The sequence below is a fragment of the Haliotis rufescens genome, unplaced genomic scaffold, assembly GCF_023055435.1.
Source record: "Haliotis rufescens isolate VD_foot unplaced genomic scaffold, xgHalRufe1.0.p SCAF_38, whole genome shotgun sequence".
Classification (NCBI taxonomy): domain Eukaryota; kingdom Metazoa; phylum Mollusca; class Gastropoda; order Lepetellida; family Haliotidae; genus Haliotis; species Haliotis rufescens.
The window spans coordinates 1,164,391-1,184,972 of NW_025964090.1; the positions used below are offsets into that span (position 1 = coordinate 1,164,391).

Consider the following 20,582-nt stretch of genomic DNA (forward strand, 5'->3'; position numbering starts at 1 on the left):
TCAGTATGGTGGTATCTTTGCATTTACAAGCATTTGATCCATCACAAATGTTTTCATCGTGCCAGTTCTGAGTGATGGCAGCATTCTTCGGAATTCCCATGAGAGTCATTGGAAGAGTGCAAATTTGTGATGATCTGGACTCCCCCCTGTCTGGATCACGATGAAAGGATAGGTGCACCAAGTTGTCAAAACAGAAGATTAAGTGGCAGTCCTGGAGTGACACAGGTCTCTTGATTCCATCAATCGCCTCATATTCCAAGTCATATTTCTTCAGAAATGTGTTGTAATAACATGTATCGGCATCAGCTTGGTCCTGCAAACGACTCGTTGCTTTATTAAAGGAACTTGTCAGTCCGCCTTGAGAGGTCAAGTTGAATACTTTTGTGACACTGTGATACGATGCTGAGAGTTCATCTGTGTTTACTTCCTGTTGAATGCCAATTTAGTTCCGATTGTTTGTGTTCAACAGAGCATCAAAGAGCAGGTGAAGTTTTTCAAGTTTCTCCATCAAATACTTATTTTTGTTTTGAGATTTCCTCAATGTGGTTCCATTGAGAAATGTTTCCAACAGGATTTGGAATGGTAGTGGGACGTGAAATTTCCATTCTCTCAGCAAATCAAAGGTCTTGAAATCCAAAGGATCCTCATGACTCAGAACAGGTGTACATGTTGGACAAGATGTGCTTTCAACATCCAGGATGTGTTCAGAGTCAGAAATGAAATATAGTCTTGTACTTGATATTTCACCCTTCCTAATACTGTCTCGTAGGTGGAAACGTCTGCTGATCACATCTTCATTAATATCTGAATGTCCAAGCATGGCTATTTCCACGCAGTTGTCCTTGTGTACAGTGGCAAGTGTATATTTGATGAGAACACACACATCATCACAGTTAAGCAAGCTTTGTTCTTTGCCTGCATCTAGGAACACATGGATTCCACGGGGATGATTTTGGGTACATTCATGATCACAATCCAGGCAGATGACATGTTTGAAGAATCCTGGCAAGAGTTTTTCTAATTCTTCTTTAATGTTTTCATCCACCAGTCTGGGAAGATGTCTTGATTCTGTCAATAACAGAGTGCCTTCTGCTTTGACTGCAGCTGCCCTCCTGTCTAAATTTAATTTCATTGTGTTTTTAGCACAGTAGATGAGACGTGGTTGTAATGCGTACAGATTTTGGCATTGGTGGAAAATGTCCCATCTTCTTCTCACTGAGGGATCACTGTAAAAGCCAACGTCCTGTAGTCTAGTATCGTCTTCAACAGTTTTCCAGATATGGTTTTCAAAGATCTTGATCTTTTCCCATTCTTCGTTGGAGAAATGTGTTTGATACGATGTAAACAAACATGGGATGTCAATCAAATGAGTATTGTTTGTCAGTAGGTTTTCAAGAGTATCAAGTCTGAATACAGACTTGCTGATCATTCTGTAAAATTCATATAATGAATCGGATGGAGTATCATCTTCATCAAGTGCACATGTCTGTAGTTCGTTCACTACACGTTTACAGATGTTGAGGTCCTCAACATGGTTCAGGCAAAATCTCAAAAATGAAACAAAACTTATTTGGCGTTCCTCGAGTACAGTTTCTGACCCATCATCATCCAAATACTTTTGGTTAACAGATCGCACACTTAATGAATGGGACTGTATTTTCCTCTGTATGTTGAAGCGGCGTATGTCTCTTAACTTATCATGAACTGTGTGGTGGATTTTCAGAAAAGCAAGGAAGCTTTCTAGGCTTATCCATTTTGATCCTTAGGATTCACAGTGGAATCAAGCCTTTTAAGTGTGATGAGTGTGGAAAGGATTTACATGAGCTTGTCTCCTGGAGGTTCACATTAGGATTCACAGTGGAATCAAGCCGTGTAAGTGTAGTGAGTGCGAGAAAACCTTTTCAAAAAGATGTAATCGGAATACACACGTGGATTCACAGTGGAATCAAGCCTTTTAAGTTCGATGTGTGTGGAAAAGTGTCGACCCGGGTTCGATTTTATACTTGTTTACTGAAAGCATATCCCTGCCTTTTTATAATAACTTGTGAGAAAGCTTCATCTGAATTTACAGCACAGGTTGTAACTGAATTGAAACTTATGTTGCCCTCATTGGTGATCCTGCACGGAAAGCCTCGACATCCCCAAAGCCAAGGTTCTGTAGAGAGGGCGAACTGTGACATTAAAGTCATTCTAGTTGCTTGACTTGGAGACAATGACACCAGTGATTGGACTGTAGGACTTAAGTTCGTCCAGTTTCAGAAGAATTCAAGTCTCCACAGTGGTATCTCCACAGTGGCTAAATGGGAAATATTCCCGTAACCAGTTTAATGTATGTGTCACCAAACTGTATAATGCTGACGATTTCAATACCGATCGAACACTCTCTTTGCGTCAAGCGGTTCAACTTGACTCAGTCTGTGGTGGTCAAGGCTTTGTAAGGTGTAATTGTGTTGGAACTAAACGGTGTCAGACCAATCGCTGCAAATGTTTTAAGGCCAAGATGCAATGTAATTCTAGATGTCATTCAAGTCTTTCATGTGCAAACAAACATTCCTGAGTGTCAATCTGACTGCTATTTGTCATACCATTCATGTCATACCATTCACGTCATACCATTCACGTCATACCATTTTATGAAATAAAAGATTGAACTGTTTAAGCTTATTTCTGTGATTTTTGTGTAAGGTATCTGGTTACAGGAGGTTGTATTTACTTTGATAGCAAACTAATTTCACACATTATAAAAACAAGGCAGGGATATGCTTTCAGTAAACATGGTAAACAAGTATAAAATCCCTTGGTTCATTTCAGTGATTATGTCTAATTACTGAAGATTTCAGTAATTAGACATAACCACCGAGTGAATCAGTTATTAGACATAATCACTGAAATGTTCAGTCATTAGACTTAATCACTGATTATACATGTTTCCTGTAACAGATATATATCCATTCTCTATCCACTACAGTTCGTTTCAATGCGTCAATAGCTTTGGGACAACTTTTGCATCACATGAGGTTTACATATACGGCTTATAACAATCGTACATCTCGTTATAATAGTCATCATTAAGTGCCAAAAGTAACAGCTCACAAATATGGTTGGTGGTGCTTAACTTTTGTGCAAGTGTATATTTTGATAAATGCCCATTCACCACCATAACTTCATTTCGGAGGTGACATTCGCCACAGTTGCTCTTTCTCAATAAACAACTCAGCATCTGTTTTCTCACTCAGAGTAATTTAATTGAACCGCGTCGTGCCATTTGAATTGGGCCTGAGTGAAGCAATGTTGACGATTGAGTCCACGGTACATGTCATAACATCATGGAGCTATAATACACTGGATATATCAAGGACGATTCAAAACCACTAAATATGAAATTTTGAGACAATTATTACCAAACTCAATATTTGTGTTTTGATTGTTATTTCTGTATGGGATCAAGGTTACTGGCAATTACATTCTAAATCATGTCACAAACATCAGGATATGTATTTTATTTCACACACACACACACACACACACACACACACACACACACACACACACACACACAAAGTCGTCAAAGAAGATGGGCAGGAACGTATCTGTCATCAGCAAGCAGTAGTATTGCGTCAGCGTTATTTGCAGTTAAACAACAGTGAACATGCACGTGCAAATTGTGAATCACAAAACTGGAAAATAGAAGCCTTGGCTGTGATCAGTTTTCTCCAGTTCCTGTATGGCGCACTTGTAATATAGCGTCTGAACAGCCCCGGAGGCTGTTGTTAGCTTGGTACCTTCCAGATAAGACCGACGGCCCCACGGCCGGGTAACACTATTTGATAGTTGATTGAATGTACTTTGTATCCTCCAGAACGACCTTTATTTCGGCCAATGACACCAATCGTCCCTCCTACTGGTCCTGATGATGCGTTACATTGAATGCCGGAAGGCGAGAATCTAAATCTGCAAACATGGCCAAGTTGGATGCTAGACGATCCCTACCCACGGAGAGCCGTGAAGATCCGGGGTAGAATAGGTCTTCAGCAACCCTTGCTTGCCGTAAAAGGCGACTATGCTTGTCGTAGAAGGCAACGTTGGAGCGTTCGTACTTTATTTGGCTGACCCGTATCCAAATTTGGATGACCCGTACCCATTTATTTTTTAAAGCAAGATGTCCGAAACCGTATTGCTTTAATCCGTATAGACGTAAAAACGACAAAAAAAGTATGTGTTTCCAATTATTTATTCAACACTAAACATCGCCAGAGTCAAATATCATTTCCGGTCATAGCTACAGGTAAAAGGAAAACTATTAATGTTTAAAGTCATATATATTTTCATCGGGTAAGGATTCGCTATTAGGGGTACGAGTCGTCCAGTTGATTAGGCGTGACGTGGTACGGATTATCCAACACTTGTGTAGGAGTCCGCCAAAAACGTTTGGGTATGGATTGCCCAGTTCCCGCCAAGTCGATAGGGTTTATTCTAAAAGATGGGGTTGCCTGACAATCATTAACGGCTTGCTCCCTCTGTGGCCTCCCGATGCTTGTAATCTGATTCACGGTTACCATCTCGATGTTCCCTATTGGAGTGTGACTGTGGGATCAGTCTTTCCCTTACTGGCCTGATAGGACTCTTTTCCGGAAGGTAGAACTTCTTTTGGGGGGAGTCACGGAAAATTCATTCATGTTCTCTTCAATCTCATTAAAATCAGATTTTAGTTCTCGCTACTGCTAAACAAAGATCTGAGGACATCCCATTACGGGTCACGTCAGTCTTAACTTTGACTGACCAATGGAATGACCAATCAGAAGGCAGCTTTCTCGTGCTTTACGGCACTAATTTCAAATTGGCGACTACGTTTCGAGACATATTTTGACAAATTCTCGATTACAAATTTGAAACCTGAACAGAAGAACATTCTGGAATGGCTAATAGATGGTCTAGATTGTATGGATTCAGTCGTTAAACCCGTAACTATCGTTCGGAATACCCCGTGTTAAAGTTTTCGAGGTTGTATGATTAGAAATCACATTCCGACTGTCACTTTCATGATCTGGTAAGCGACGCTCTGATTGGTCGGATGAAAGGTCGTTCTGACGTGACCCCTAATGGGATGTCTTCAGATCTTTGTTTAGCGGTAGCGAGAACTAAGGTCTGATTTCAATGAGATTGTGTTCTCTTGATCTAGTGAACCGAATTTCGTGTGCTGGTCGCCAAGTTAATGGTGGAGTGATGGCAGCTATCTGTAATGTCCTGGCGCACCTCCTCCTTACCGTGGTAAGTTTGCTATTAAAAGGACGAGTCGCTGAGACAGGTTGAATCATCTCAAACCTCCTGGTTTGCTCCAATACTGCCTTGGTAAGCACTTGGGAGAGAAGATGTTGCCTATACATCCTTTTGAATTGACTGAACATCAACAGTTGGGTGGTGACAAGCTCCTCTTGAATTTGAGTGTGAGTGAGTTGGGTTTAACGCCGCTTTTACAGTATTCCAGTTATATCGCGGCGTGTCAGCTTAATGTGGGAGGAAAGCCCGAAGTGATGCAGGTCTCAGACGTTTACCACTACGGTGAAACCCACGTGCACGGGTATGGTGCTGACAAACCTAGAAACATAATCGGGGCGAACCGGGATTCGAGCCCACAATCATAGGTTTCTGGCGTGCCCAAGGTACGCAACTCTGCACAGCCAATCGCGGCGCCTGAGACGACTGGGCCACCCGTGCCCCCTGTGAGGTCATAGGGCTGTAGTTTCAGCATCATGCTCTGTAGGCGCATAGGAGCTGATAACAATGACTTGAAAATTATTTATTTTTTTGTAATAATCTTTTTATTCAGGATTCAAAATACATTGCACACGGTACTCTGCACAGCGAATTGCGGCGCCTTAGACGACTGGGCCACGCGTGCCCCCTCTTGAATTTTATCATTCTAACAATCTAGGAATCCGGGTATCAGTCTATCTTGATCCACATTAATGGTAACCCGAGTCTCTCTCAGCCTACTCCTGCGACGAACTACATGTAGTTAATGTGTGACCCAGAATCCATAGCTGTTAGTTGATCGAATCCATATGTCTGACTTTATAGATAAGGGCATCGACAGTCTCATATCAGGAGACTTTTAGTAGTCTTTAGAAATCCTCATCCACACTGGGAGGGTATGCAGGGCCCTATTGCACAAAGCGAACTTAGCGCTTAGATGATCGTAACTCCCATACTTTAACATAGGCCTACAAGAGTCTTGCGCGCGTAGACCGCCTCCGTGATCTAGTGGTAGAGCGTCCGCCCGGAGAGCGGAAGGTTCGGGGTTTGATCCCCGACCGCGTCATACCCAAAGACGTTAAAAGATGGTACTTGTTGTTACCCTGTCTGGCGCTCGGCATTAAGGAGCTAAAACAAGGACTGGTCGGCTCGGAGTCAGTATACTGTGTCTGAGTGGGGTATTCATGTTAAACTGCGGCATTGTATCTCAGTGAGCTAGCACTATAAATCGGCATCAGTCCAGACTAGTACAAGCAGGCACACAAACACACACACGTACTTGCACGTCGCTATATAAGTGCAATAATCTTGGACGCGACGTGAAACCCCATTTCACCTCACCTCACCTCTTGCGCGCGGTACGTTTGGCCATGTGCTGTGCTTTATTTGTGTTTGGTTTTAGAAAGTTACATGGGGATGAGAAATAGTTGTAAATCTATGTAACAAAGTTTAAAAGAAAACCTTATCTTTATCTCGCACGTTTATAATTATATGTGTACATACGAAATACATAACTAATTATGAAAATATCATGTAAAACATTCCTAACTGTAAATTATTGCACTAAACACGTTTGCGTTAGTCAGCAGAATGCTCAAAGGGAGGCAAACTCTATAATATGAGTAATTGTTGGAAAGATGTATAAAAACAATCTTCAAAAGAAAACAAGTCTTTGTCTAATGTATAATGATAACGTATCAGGCTACAGCAGTAAACGTACAGTACGTTTGGTATTAGGGAGGTATGATTCATGGTTAATAATAACTGCATACTCACAAAATTGTGGGTTTAAATTCTAACAATATCTGCATGTCTCCACTGACCTAGTTCATAATAAATAATATTACAATAATGTAACTATTACTTTGAAAAGACTAATTATGAAAAATATTAATAACATTATTCAAAACATGTTTATGCCATTTCCGTCCAACCATTGTGTTGCTTTCATAATAATTGTTCATTCGTATCAAGACATGCAACATATGATATGCCAACAAAAGAGTGTTTATGCCATTACATTCAATTAAAATTCTAAACATTTATCATGTATACCACTATCACTGTCAACTAAATATCTCTTCCTTTAAAACGGTAACACATGTTTCACGAAGTCGTTGTTGTTAAAACATATTACTAGTTATGTTTTAATGATATGTTTTTGTTTTCTATTTTTATATTACATATGTGTTTAAGCTCCTAATGTGTAATTTTTCCATTCCTAATTCACCAATACATTTACAATTCATACGGGCAGCCAATGTAATCACTGAAACCCAACTGTCTTAACTCTGATTAATGACAAGCAATTGAAAGTGTAGTGTAATATTACTAAATAATATGACAAAGTTTAGTAGACTTTCAAACTGTATTGTTGACGGATTTCATTTTGGAACATGAGGATGTGAGAAAGTATGTTTTCTTTATTTCTTAATCTTCTTTTCTTTTTCCTTTTTTTAGGTCGGGTGGGGTGGGGGAGAGCATGGTCGTGTGTACATGTTCGTGCTACCAATCTCGCCAGAAAGTTGTATGCACAATTCTATTGTGGTGAAAACATAACAATTCAGTCGACGGAATAAAACAACGCTCGTCGAGGAAATCGGAATCATGTGTTGTTGTATTACAATTTATTTATTACAACATTTAAAAAAAGTATGACCGAGTGGGGGTCGAACTCATGTAGCTATATCTTGGGTCCCCAGAAATATCAATGTGCATGAACCACATGGAGTGATGTCCCTTTGATAACCACTCATTTCCGAAGACGACAATGAGAGAAAAAAACGAAAAGGCTGGTCATAGCCAAATTACTTGCAGATTCATGTAACTTCCCACTTGTTTACCCGACCTAGAGCTGTTTCTCGCCGAGGTAAGAGTGTACAGAGTTTTGAAAAGCCTCGGAAACGGTCGAGAAGGAATATGATACCGCTAGGTGCTGTGGAATGTAACTAGGCCCTAGATCACAGCCAGGGGCACATGTCTCTGTCTCATCGTGCCCACTGGATCACGAAATGTGTATTTCGTACTAAAATGGATATTTCGTGATTTGTCTATCTATCGTTATGATTCTCATTAACATCGCTCTTTTTTTAATATTGCCTACACATCAAAATAATTTCAGGGGTTTGTTTTGTCCTTGTCTATCATGAATTATCTCCCCTGACGCGACCAAATTTCTGCACGCTGTTGATTTTATTGGTTGATAGATAATAATTATGTCAACAAACCAACCAAATTAAACTTCCAAATAAGCATCATAGTAATTATGATTTGAAGCATATTGGTAAACTTCATTTCTGAGATTGTTTGAGTTCATAAATATGAGACAAATAATATAACGAAATGTTTTGATTTGAAGATGTTAATTTGGTTAATTTATAAATCAAACTGTTTACTTCAAAGAATTTTAACCACAGGACCATGTAGATCTAACTAATATTCTGGCCTACGAGTTTGTTAGTATAGAATGTTAGTTATCCTGAAGGGGTGTTTGTTGGCAAAGGGTACTACAGATATGTACCCCACGTACAGTAAAGGGCTAAACAAGGACTCGTCGGCTCGGAGTCAATATAGTGTGTCTGAGTGGGATATTCATGTTAAACTGTGGTGTGGAATCTCAGTGGGCTAGCACTATAAAATCGACATTAATCTAGAATAGAACAACTACGACAAGCAGCCACACACACATGCATGCACGTCACTATACTAGTGCAATAACCTTGAACGCAACGTTAACCCCATTTCACCATACATCACACGTGCGTGACACATCACAATACCGGTGTATATGGCTGAAATAATGCTGAAAAAACGTTGATTTTAAATCACTCGCACACATGCATGGTCATCCCTGTATAAGTGCTAAAATGTTGAATGAGTTGTCAAACCCAATTTCACCTTGCCTCATTCTGATATCCTTTCCAGATATACAACAGTTGTAGGTGTGGAGCCCCAATACTAAACCTGAAGACATCGCTTGTGTGAAAGGTGACAGCTCTGCGTGCATCAACTTCAAACTCTGTCATGGCTGCGCCAAGTGAAGCACAAACCAGTACCCATGTCACAGACACAGATGGGAAAAGTATATGTGAGGAGGCACGTACCCAAACAACTGATCCTCAGAAGCAGATGGAGTGTGAAAGTGATACAACCACGGACATAGATGCAGAATGCGAGGGAGCTTGTACACAAACTGACGATCTACAGGACGAGTGTGACAATGAAGCAGACTTAGATGCTGGATGCGAGGGAATATGTACACAATTAAGCGAAATGACTCCTTATCAGTGTAGTGACTGTGGTGAATCGTTTACCCAGCCAGGGGGCCTGCGGACACATATGCAGTCTTACCATGGTCACAGCAAAGCCAAATCTCATCAGTGTACAGAGTGTGGGAAAGCATTTGCACGGACCACTGACCTGGACAGACACATGGGGAGTCACACCGGAATCAAATCTCATCACTGTAAAGAATGTGGGAAAGCATTTACAAGCGCTTTCAGTCTGCAGATCCACTTGAGGCTTCACAGCGTTGTCAAGCCTTATTTTTGTTGTGAGTGTGGGAAGGCGTTCGCGCACTTGGTCGGCATTCAACTGCACATGAAGAGTCACAGCGGCGTCAAACCTTTTGAGTGTGGGGTGTGTGGGAATTCATTTACAAAAGCAGGTAGTCTGCGAACTCACATGATGTGTCACACAAAACAAAAACCTTACCAGTGTGGACAATGTGAGAAATCCTTTGCAACATCCGATACCTTGAAGACGCACATGAGGAGTCACACTGGAATTAAACCCTACCCCTGCACAGAGTGTGGCAAGGCTTTCACGACATCAGGTAATCGGAGGAGACACATGAGGTGTCACAGTGGAGTGAAGCCTTATCCGTGTAGCGAATGTGAGAAAGCATTCTCACGGTCTGCTGACCTGGATAGACACATGAGGTGTCACAGCGCAGACAAAGCCCACAAATGTAATCAGTGTGACAAGGCCTATGGAACACCAGGCGAATTGCAGGATCACAAGAAAACACACAATGGAGGTGGAAATGAATGCATCGTGTGGAAAATTATTTGAAGAATTCTGTAACCTGTTAACACAGATGACATGTCACAGTAGATATATACTGGTAAAAAGTATTATTGTTACTTGTTAAAAAAGGGGCAGTGGGGTAGCGTAGTTTTTATAGCGTTTGCTTGTCACGCCGAAGACCTGGGTTCGATTCCCTTCATGGGTACAGTGTTAAAGCCCATTTCTGGTGTCCCCCACAGTGATATTGCTGGAATATTGCTAAGAGCGACATAAAACCATACCCACCCATTCACTTGTTGAAGAATCTTGATGTGCATCTTGTGCATGCAAGTCGGTTAGCCGGGCTGTACTGATATCTGTTCTCTCTTTTAGTTATTACCCTAAGACTCTTCTGCTGGACAAAGGACAGAGTGTCACACAGATCAAGCAAATAGTTCATTGAAAATGTGTTTTTGTAATTTTTTTAACAAATAGTGAACTCGAGAAGTGCACATGCCAATAGCGGAATGTAGACAAGTGCACTTTACCGGGCGCACATTTTCGGATTTCAATTAGTGATGTGTTTTGGGTTGACTTCACATTGACAGCCTGAAGATAAGCGAGGCTAATGAGTTAGTCTAATAAGCCACCACAGGACCACGGGCGCTTTCACAAATATTTAGTGCTTTTTCACCAAGTCATCAGCACCTCATACCTTTATGCACAAAACTTGAACAGTCTCCTCAAATTACATCGGATTAATTCATTGAAAGTGAATGCTAACCCAAACCATACCTCACAACTAACTAAAAGGTTTGTAAAGGGGTGCCTCACCCTAAGGATTGTAAAGGGGTGCTTCACCAGAAAGTATAGCCCACCCCTAAGAATCATTCCTAAGGATCGTGAAGGGGTGCTTGATCATAAAGTATAGCCTACCCCTAAGAATTAGCCCAAAGGATCGTGAAGGGGTGCTTGATCGGAAAGTATAGCCCACACCTAAGAATTAGCCCTAAGGATCATGAAAGGGTGTTTGATCATAAAGTATAGCCCACACCTGAGAATCAGCCCTAAGGATCGTGAAGGGGTGCTTGATCATAAAGTATAGCCCAATCCTGAGAATCAGCCCTAAGGATCGTGAAGGGGTGCTTGGTCATAAAGTATAGCCCACCCCTGAGAATCAGCCCTAAGGATCGTGAAGGGGTGCTTGATGGGAAAGGGGATCCATGGGCTAAAGATAGAGCTTGGGGTAACCTGACCCGTTCAGCTCTATGTAATCTGTGGCCGCTAAACTGCATTGTTGAGCTGACCAAGTTGTACGTTCATGTACACTCCTCGATCTTCCGTCTACTAGACATGCATTTTTTAAAAGACTGTACAATTTAGGAATGATATGTCCTGGTGCACTACCTCTTTTACAATTAGTTCAAGTGCAACTTGATGATATGATCAGCTTTCCTTGTAAGATATGTACTGCTAAACTTAATTTTTGTTCCAGGATTCTTTTTTGTATAAAATTCTGTGACAGGAGGATGTTTCTCTTGATCAGATTGTGTTTAAAAACATGGAATTTGGTAATTGTGTAACATGATAACCATGATAACAGCTATGTCTAATTGTATTACCGTATTCGATGTAATAAGCGCCCATGGCGACATTTGCTAAGATATTGGCTAGTGAACAATCCCAATTAGCACCCCTTCCGATTGATGAATGTACACAAGACTTATTTATTCGCGTATAATACGCACTTGTGTGATATACATGATATATGCCCCCCTAATTATGGGCATTTAATTTTGAAAAATATATCTGTCGTACTTAAACATTTCAGGCTGACAGCATAAACAACAGAATTTATCTTTCAACTCTTGGGTTTTTTTCCACCAAAATAATATTCTAATAAGAGCCCCCTATTTCTTATTTTGAGAGCGCCCTGGGCGCTTATTACGTTGAATACGGTACTCAGAAAGATTTAGCATTGTGTTTCATGATAGGCAGTAACGTGAAGATAGCCAAAGTAGATAGCAGGCTGTATTATTGATCAACTTTGTAAATATTACTTTTGTTAAATCCATACGGAATTGAAATGTGAATCAAAACATCAGTAGGCATTTTCAGCATTAGCCCAGAAGTGAGTAGTTTTTTAATGCATTGGTACATCACACTTCTCTCTTAGATGATCTTGTGTCCTTCCATAAGATCCAGTTTCTTTTTTATTTAGTTTGAAATAGTTCAAATAAGAAATATAAAAAAAGTTTCAACTTCAAAATTAACTTACTATTAATGAATGAACAAGTATTGGGGAGGTCTAACTTGATGGTTTGACACTGGTTTCGGCATGGTCCATTGTCTTTGTGTGCATCCACAAATACACTGGCAGCAAACGTGGAGAACATCAATCAATGACACTATCAAGATTTTGATTGCTGATGCTGAGGTTGTTTAATGAGTCATGAGCAGCGATAGAAATTGGTACTAGTCCTATCGTCCTGCCCAACAGTAAAGGTATCCTAAGGATGAGTTCAAGTTTGCCATTTTAAGGGTTTTGCTAATTGTTATCATTATAAGGACTAGTGGACTGAAGGTGTTAGTTTCTATCGCTGCATCAGTTTGAGAATAGTTCTGTTTTTGTCCTCTCAGACAGCTATAAATGATAAGTTTACATGTTCCTAAGACAAGACTTCAAAGCTGGCCTAATCAATTTCAAGATTGTTTTTCTTTCTTTTTTTCATTTCGCCATCATTAGTTTTTTACGTCAGCTTTGTAAACAAGCTAATTAATATAAGGCCTAAGGAAGCGAGTAACATAACGTAACTGATGACAGATTGCTTATGTGTAACAGCATTTTGTCGGGTTCATTTGTTTACATTTTCTTGTAGCTCACCTTACCTGAAGGATCACATGGAGTCATGTCATGGTGTACTGTTGATGATTTGTCTGTGTTAATATTAAAGGCTGACATACCAAATTAAAAGCTAAATTGTAAGGTGGGCTCACATTCTCAATTTGTCACTTTTGTTATGTCTGGAGAGGATTAGCATGATTTTGTCAGTGATGAAATGTACATGTTTCCTTGCTTACTTCTGTATCTCTGATTAATCCTAATTGCATCATGATTGAAAATCATGATAATGATCCAGATCCCTGTGGCTCTATTTATTTTTAGTATAATGTTATTACATGAATGGTCTGATTATGAGGGTTGGTTGGACCATTGTTGAGATCGTTCGTTTGTCTCCTGGAAGAACTGGGGGCACGGGGGGGGGCCCAGTCGTCTAAGGCACCGCAATTCGCTGTGCATCTGTGCATCCCTTAGGCACGCCAGAAACCTATGATTGTGGGTTCGAATCCAAGTTCGCCCCGATTATGTTTCTAGGTTTGTCAGCACCATACCCATGCTCATTGGTTTCACCGAAGTGCTTAACGTCTAAGACCTGCATCAATTGGGGCTTTCCTCCCACATTAAGCTGACACACCGTGATATGACTGGAATACTGTTAAAAGCCGTGTTAAACACAACTCACTCAATCACTCCTGGAAGAACTGATTGATGTCCCACTAGACTACTATTGGTATTAGTTACCCTGGATGAGAAGTTGCTTGAATATTGGCACAAGCAGGATTCAAACCATAATGAAATGCAAATTTGAAGTCTTCAGAGATGGTTATTCTTGACAATGGAGAGAATACCCAGTAACCTGAGGCACATCAATTTGCTTTGGAGAGTTGTGTCCCTTGGTCAAGCCAGGGTATGCTGATCATGGGTTTTGAATCTCATAAATACCTATGATTTGTCAGCACAACATGTCATTCTTAATTTGTGCTTTCTTCCACTATACAAGCTCACTCTAACTTGTGAAGGGAACTCAGCATGAACATGGCAAGTGAAAAGATCATCCTACCATGGTACAAGGAGCTACCACACTTCTGCTGAACAAGATATTGCAGAGGCAGATCCATGATATTGTAAAGGGATGTGTGCACAATAGGGCTGGGAAGGGTAACTCAGGTACCCGGGTCGGATGGGTCCTGAGTAGGACCCGGACCCGGACCCGGACCCGTAGTTAGTCACGTGATATATATTGTTTGATGTAAAAAATTATCTAAAACTCTATGGTTACACTATAAGTCACTAATATCCCATTTCTTCTGACTTTTATATGTTTGAATAGAGATAAAACTTCATGCATTAAACTTCAGTGTATGCATGAGTGGATCGTCTTACATGTGTATCTAAATACATTTTGCCAGGGCTATGGTAAAACTTTTCAAAATTGGACAGTTTGTACCTATCTCTAAAAATCTACAGCGGGTACCCGGGTAGGGTCGGGTAATAGGGTGGTGGGTACCCGGGTAGTAAATTTGGACCCGTCCCAGCCCTAGTGCACAACACCCAAGTCACAGAAGTAAACAAAACACATAGTAGGAGGCGAGCATAGGCTGACGGGGACCGGTCATTTATTTTATTTTGGGGTGGTCAGAGGGAATCATAATGAGGGTCACCCAAAAGTATGACAGTCTCTAGGGGGGAATATGAAATAATACACATATTTAGGGAGGGTCTGAAAGAGTTCACATTTTATGATCAAATATATAGTGCTTTTTCATTTTGTCTTTTCAGGGAGGGTCATGAATTTTTTGGATTAAGACATGGGAGGGTCATCCAAAAATATGACAAGCATTTGGGGAGGGTCATTATTTTAGTGTGTGAGTGAGTTGGGTTTAACACCACTTTTAACAGTATTCCAGTTATATCGTGGCATGTCAGCTTAATGTGGGAGAAAAGCCCGAAGTGATGCAGGTCTCAGACATTTACCACCTCGGTCTCAGGTATCATGGCATGTCAGCTTAATGTGGGAGAAAAGCCCGAAGTGATGCAGGTCTCAGACGCTTACCACGTCGGTTTACCACAGGTATGGTGCTGACAAACCTAGAAACATAATCGGGGCGAACATAATTCGAACCCACAATCATAGGTTTCTGGCATGCCCAAGCCAATCGTGGCTCCTTAGACGACTAGGCCACCCATGCCCCCTCATTGTTTTAGTACATTGGTACATTGGTACATTAAGACCCACGCATAAATGACCTGTCCCTTAGATGCCATAAGCCAGTGTTCCCATGACTGGTATGACCAACACCTGGTCTTCCGTTTATAAGCCATATGAAGGATTTGTGCATTTGTTTAGATGTCAAGGAAAAGAGCACATCAAGTTGATATTGAGTTTTGCTGTGTCGGGCATCATGATATAACATTAAACATTTGAATCAAATTTTAAGATAGTATGCAGGGACGTTATAGAATAGAAATAATATGTGTGTATTAGATGAGTCGTCAATTGTCAGTGTTGTACTCTGTTAACAATGATAAAGACAATTCCATATTTTTCTGAGTTGTGCCTTTTGTTTGTAACCTCTGTGGTGTAGTGGATAGAGTGTCTGACTGGAGAAGGTTAGTGGTTCGATCCCCAGTCCATGTCACTCCAAGATGTTAAACGATTGTACTTGTTCTCACCCAACCTGGCACTGGGCATAAAGGTGGGTTTGTTGTTTAACGCCGCACTCGGCAATATTCCAGCCATATGACGGCAGTCTGTCAATAATCGAGTCTGGGCCACACAATCCAGTGATTAATATCATGAGCATCAATCCACGCAATTGGGATCGATGACATGCATCAACCAAGTCAGCGAGCCTTACCACCGGATCCTGTTAGTTGCCTCTTACAACAAGCATAGTCGCCTTTTACAGCAAGAATGGGATGCTGAAGACGTATTCTACCCCGGATATTCACAGGTTGGCCATTAAGGACATAAGACAGACTGATTGGGACTGACGCGTGGGAATGCTTTATGTAGCATATATTCCTTTCTTTGTTCAGGTGAACACCATTCTTGCGTTTACATGTGCTTGTGATGGTGGGACAGGATACACTCACCTTTTCTTGCATACCTCATACCCTCACTATTTGAAAGTCATTCATGATTATGATGTAGTCCTGATTGTACAGGGGCGGTCGGGTAGCCTGGTGGTTAAAGTGTTCGTTTTTCACACCGAAGACCCAGGTTCGATTCCCGACATGGATACAATGGGTGAAGTCCATTTCAGGTGTCCCCCGCAGTGATAGCTGGAATATTGCTAAAAGTGGTGTAAAACCATACTCACTCACTCTCTTTTAGCACTGATTTCTGATCATTGTTGAAAGGGTTTTAACTTTTGTTGCTTTTACTTCGGAGATCAACCTATTTTGCACAAAATCAATTTGTTCCCCAAAGTATCTCCAGTATTTATGGCGCTTTCTTCAAATAATTTTAACAAAATACCTGAGAACTGTGAGGATACCAGGGAGTGCTTTACTTGGGAGTGAAAACATGGGCAATAAATTGCTAATGGTTGCTTCGTTTTTTTGTTTATAAATTCAAAGAGGGGCACTGGTGGCCCAATCTAAGGCGCCACCATTCGCTGTGCAAAGTTGCGTCACTTGGACACGCAAGAAACCTATGATTGTGGGTTCGAATCCTGGTTCGCACTGATTATGTTTCTAGGTTTGTCAGCACCATACCTGTGCTCGTGGGTTTCACTGGTGTTCGTGATGATACTGGGTGTTGGTGATGTTACCAGGTGTTTGAGTATCGTGAACATGTGTTTAAGAATCGCAAACAAATAGTGATGGTACCGGGTGTTCACGAAAAAGCGAGCATATCCTGACCCACCTTTGGCAACCATCACAAACACATGCACAGGCAAGCCAAGTGTTCACCTGAACAAACAGGACCAGATAGTACAAGAAAGAATTCTGGAATTTGGAAGTGTTCTTTACGAAGTTTAGTACATGAATATTCCACTTCTCAAGGCAGTTAACATTAGATCGAACTGCCAAATCAATATCAGGCAGGTTATAGGTCAAATAGCTGGACTGATTTCTTGATAATATACTAGGACACAGATTTGTTCAATAATACAATGACCAGGAACTGGATTCTGAATCGTAAATTCAACAAATATTCTGTAGATTCTAAACAATTTCAACTTGATACCAAAATCAATTAATAGAGACAATTAATTTCATGACCAGGTAAATTGGTCAGACTGAAGATGAACCACAAATTCTGACAAGGAGAAGGTAAGGTGAACCATCTCGCTAAGGTGAACCAACTCGGTAATGTCCAATTCAAGGCTGAAACAAACAGCACATTCAATGTTATCTGACTAACATTTCTGGTCACTTCAGATCAGGGTCTATTGCAACTATATTTATCATACCTTCATGTCAGAATTATAAGATCTGATTGGTTCACGTGATCTTGATAAAATACCATGTATCCCACCATGGAGGGAAATAAATTTCTCGGCGGGAGAATAAATCTATTATACCCCGCCACGAACAAGACGTTATACGACGAGATAGCACAAGTTAACCCCAGCTCAATCGAACGGCTGTTTTGTATCAATTTTGAATTTGTTTTTATTATTTTCCAATGTCATATTAAAACATATGGGTAAGATAAATTCGTCGTAGCAGTATCACTTGGGGTACATGTGGTATTATGCGTCATGTACCCCGAGTGATACTGCTACAACTTTTAGGTTATTCATGACAAGTACATGGCAGGTGAAATATGCCCCGTGTTGTGGGGGTGGCAGTTATATGGTGGATAGATTTACAACACACGTTAATACTTGAATAGTGTTGAGAAATTTTTTTTTTACATAGTATTACTATGTCATGTGTATATCCAATATAGTCTGGCTGACCCACTTTGGCGGTGTGGTAATCGAGTTGTTATCTTGTTTGCTTGTCACCCACCAATCCCTGGTTAGAATCATTCGTCAACACTCGCCCCTTTCCGTAACCTGCAAGAAGACTCGCCCCCCCTATCGATGAATGTTATGTGCGAATTACGACAAACCAATCAGAATGCGTCAAAGAATCCCTCAGAAATAATTTTTGATTTTACATATGTCTTGCATCTAAAAATATACCCAAGACACAGTTAAATGTTTTCAATCATACGGTACAATTCCGCACGTCCCGATGTGCTTTAAATTGCATCTGAAATATATATATTATATGAGGAAATATATGTGAACCATTACGCAACGAGTTGACAATTGTTTTAGGTATGCCCGTTTGTGCAATCTCATTAAAATCAGATCTTAGTTCTCGCTACAACTAAACTGTTTAGCGGTAGCGAGAACTAAGGTCTGATTTTAATGAGAATGTCCGTTTGCGCTAAGACGGAACCCGGTCGCAAAAATGGCGACGAGAGGGGCACGAGTTGCTATTCGGCTTGTCCATGAATAACACGCATGGGAGGATACAGCTTTTTTGAAAAGGGGGGGTGCACAATTAAGATCTATTTATTGTCTTTTGTGGTAATTTATACAGAAATAAAGATTTTTTTATTTCATTTTGATTACCTTTTCAAGACGGGTTTCGAAACTCAACATTACTCCTTGTGCTTACATACAATTCGGGAGGTCCTTTGACTCAGCGTTTATTCGGGACAAGCGTTGTATATATATGTTTTGTAGTTTGTTATTTCCAATAGTGTTTCAAATGTCGCTCCTCCATATCTCTTCGTTGATTCGGTTGAATCGTCATGTTTGAGATTTTCGGTCGGTTATTTAAAATGCAACGTTGTGGAGTTCTCTTTATGGCCAAAGGGAGACAACTCAATCAACGGTGTCACGCAAAAAATCATCTCGTGTTGTAGTTGGAAGAATATATGCCGATTGGACACTGCTGTGGTTTCACGGGCCGCATACCGACGATTGCGGCTTATTCAATAACCTACATATACATCAATACGATTCACTGGCTTTGAGGAGCGGTGCCATTGATGGCCAAGGGGAAGTAACCGTAAATCATGTTTACCATTTGCTAAACCGACTTACCTCATTTTCAAGCTCCTCACAGCGATAGTCCGTTCGCGGAGCTCTCTATACTATGTTACCGAGAGTGTAACGAAGGTGTCACGCGCTGGGAAGGAGCTTGCCTCCTTTTGTGATAAGGGGCATAACTATTGATGTGCTCTACGCGGTTAGCTCCCTTAGGATACATGCCGTGTGTGAAGTTTTAAGCGACCCACTGTTAGGAGTTCACGCCGTTAGAGCAAGGGAGTTAAATCTTGTATAAACTCGAATACCTCCCGTTGACTGTATTGATGTGAGCACACCCTGTTCGGAAATCAGGCATTACATGGTTATCTCCCTTAGACCATTAACTGCATTTTTTTACAACTACGTTTACAGTTCAATCTACGCTTGTGTTTGCACTGACCTTTAGTGAGTGAGTGAGTGAGTATGGTTTTACGTGCTTTTAGCAATATCCCAGCAATATCACGGCGGGGGACACCAGAAATGGGCTTCACACATTGTACCCATGTCGGGATTCGAACCCGGGTCTTCGGCGTGACGAGCGAACGCTTTAACGACTAGGTTACCCGATCGCCCCCACTGACCTCTAGAACATGCATCATTCTTTATGACTCAAAATACCCACATGTATGTTAGGCATATTGGGGATTTAAACTTCTTAAGTACCTTTTTTCGATGGAGGCCCATCTGGGATTCAAACCATATCATGCCACATCCCATTAGTGACTTCCAACATCCTTTGGTACGCGGAGGATTAGCGACTCTGCAGTACGCAGATTCAACATTTTAAATAAATTAATGACGCACGTAAAAACTTCCTATTCAGTTTTATTCAACCATATTACTTCAGTACTTTAACTTCAAATCGTATTTCCTGGGTATACCAGCCTTGTCTCATTTGTGTCAAATATACATTAAGCAGCTGCATGCAGAAGCTCCGTCGTAGTAACTTCAAGCTATATTTTCTCCCGTTTAATTTGCCATGCGTTATATTATAATTCCTTAAATCTGTAACATCACAATAATGCATTTCTGAGGCATCACATGTGGCTGGAAACTTTGATGCTCTGCATCAACGTTAACTTTAATCTACTCATGGACATAATATAAATTATATAGAGTCACGTTACGCCAAAAGCTCCTCGCAGCGATAAGCCAGTTCGCGGAGCTGTCTGTACTTACTATCGCGATGTTACCGAGAGTGTAACGAAGGTGTTACGCGCCGAGAACGAGCTTGTTTGGATGTATGTCAATGACATCGTCACCAACACGTGTTATGCTGGGACAAGCCGAAGATCAGGTTCCGGAAAGGGTGATGTAAGGGGCGCAAATGTATGTGCCCGTTGGGAATTATCTCCCTTTGGACTTTAGGCTCCTCACAGCGACAGTCAGTTCAAGGAGCTCTGATACCGAGAGTGTAAAAAGGTGTCACGCGCTGTGAA

General features: G+C 41.0%; 1 protein-coding gene across 1 annotated transcript; it reads left to right on the plus strand.

Moving 5' to 3' along the window:
• Positions 1-7,502: 7,502 nt before the first annotated feature.
• On the plus strand, positions 7,503-11,971 carry LOC125372196 (gastrula zinc finger protein XlCGF17.1-like). The gene is made up of 2 exons (XM_048381389.1): positions 7,503-8,122; positions 9,178-11,971. The coding sequence occupies exon 2, from the start codon at positions 9,277-9,279 to the stop codon at positions 10,324-10,326; it is 1,050 nt and encodes a 349-aa protein (XP_048237346.1). The 5' UTR covers positions 7,503-8,122; positions 9,178-9,276; the 3' UTR covers positions 10,327-11,971.
• Positions 11,972-20,582: the final 8,611 nt, after the last annotated feature.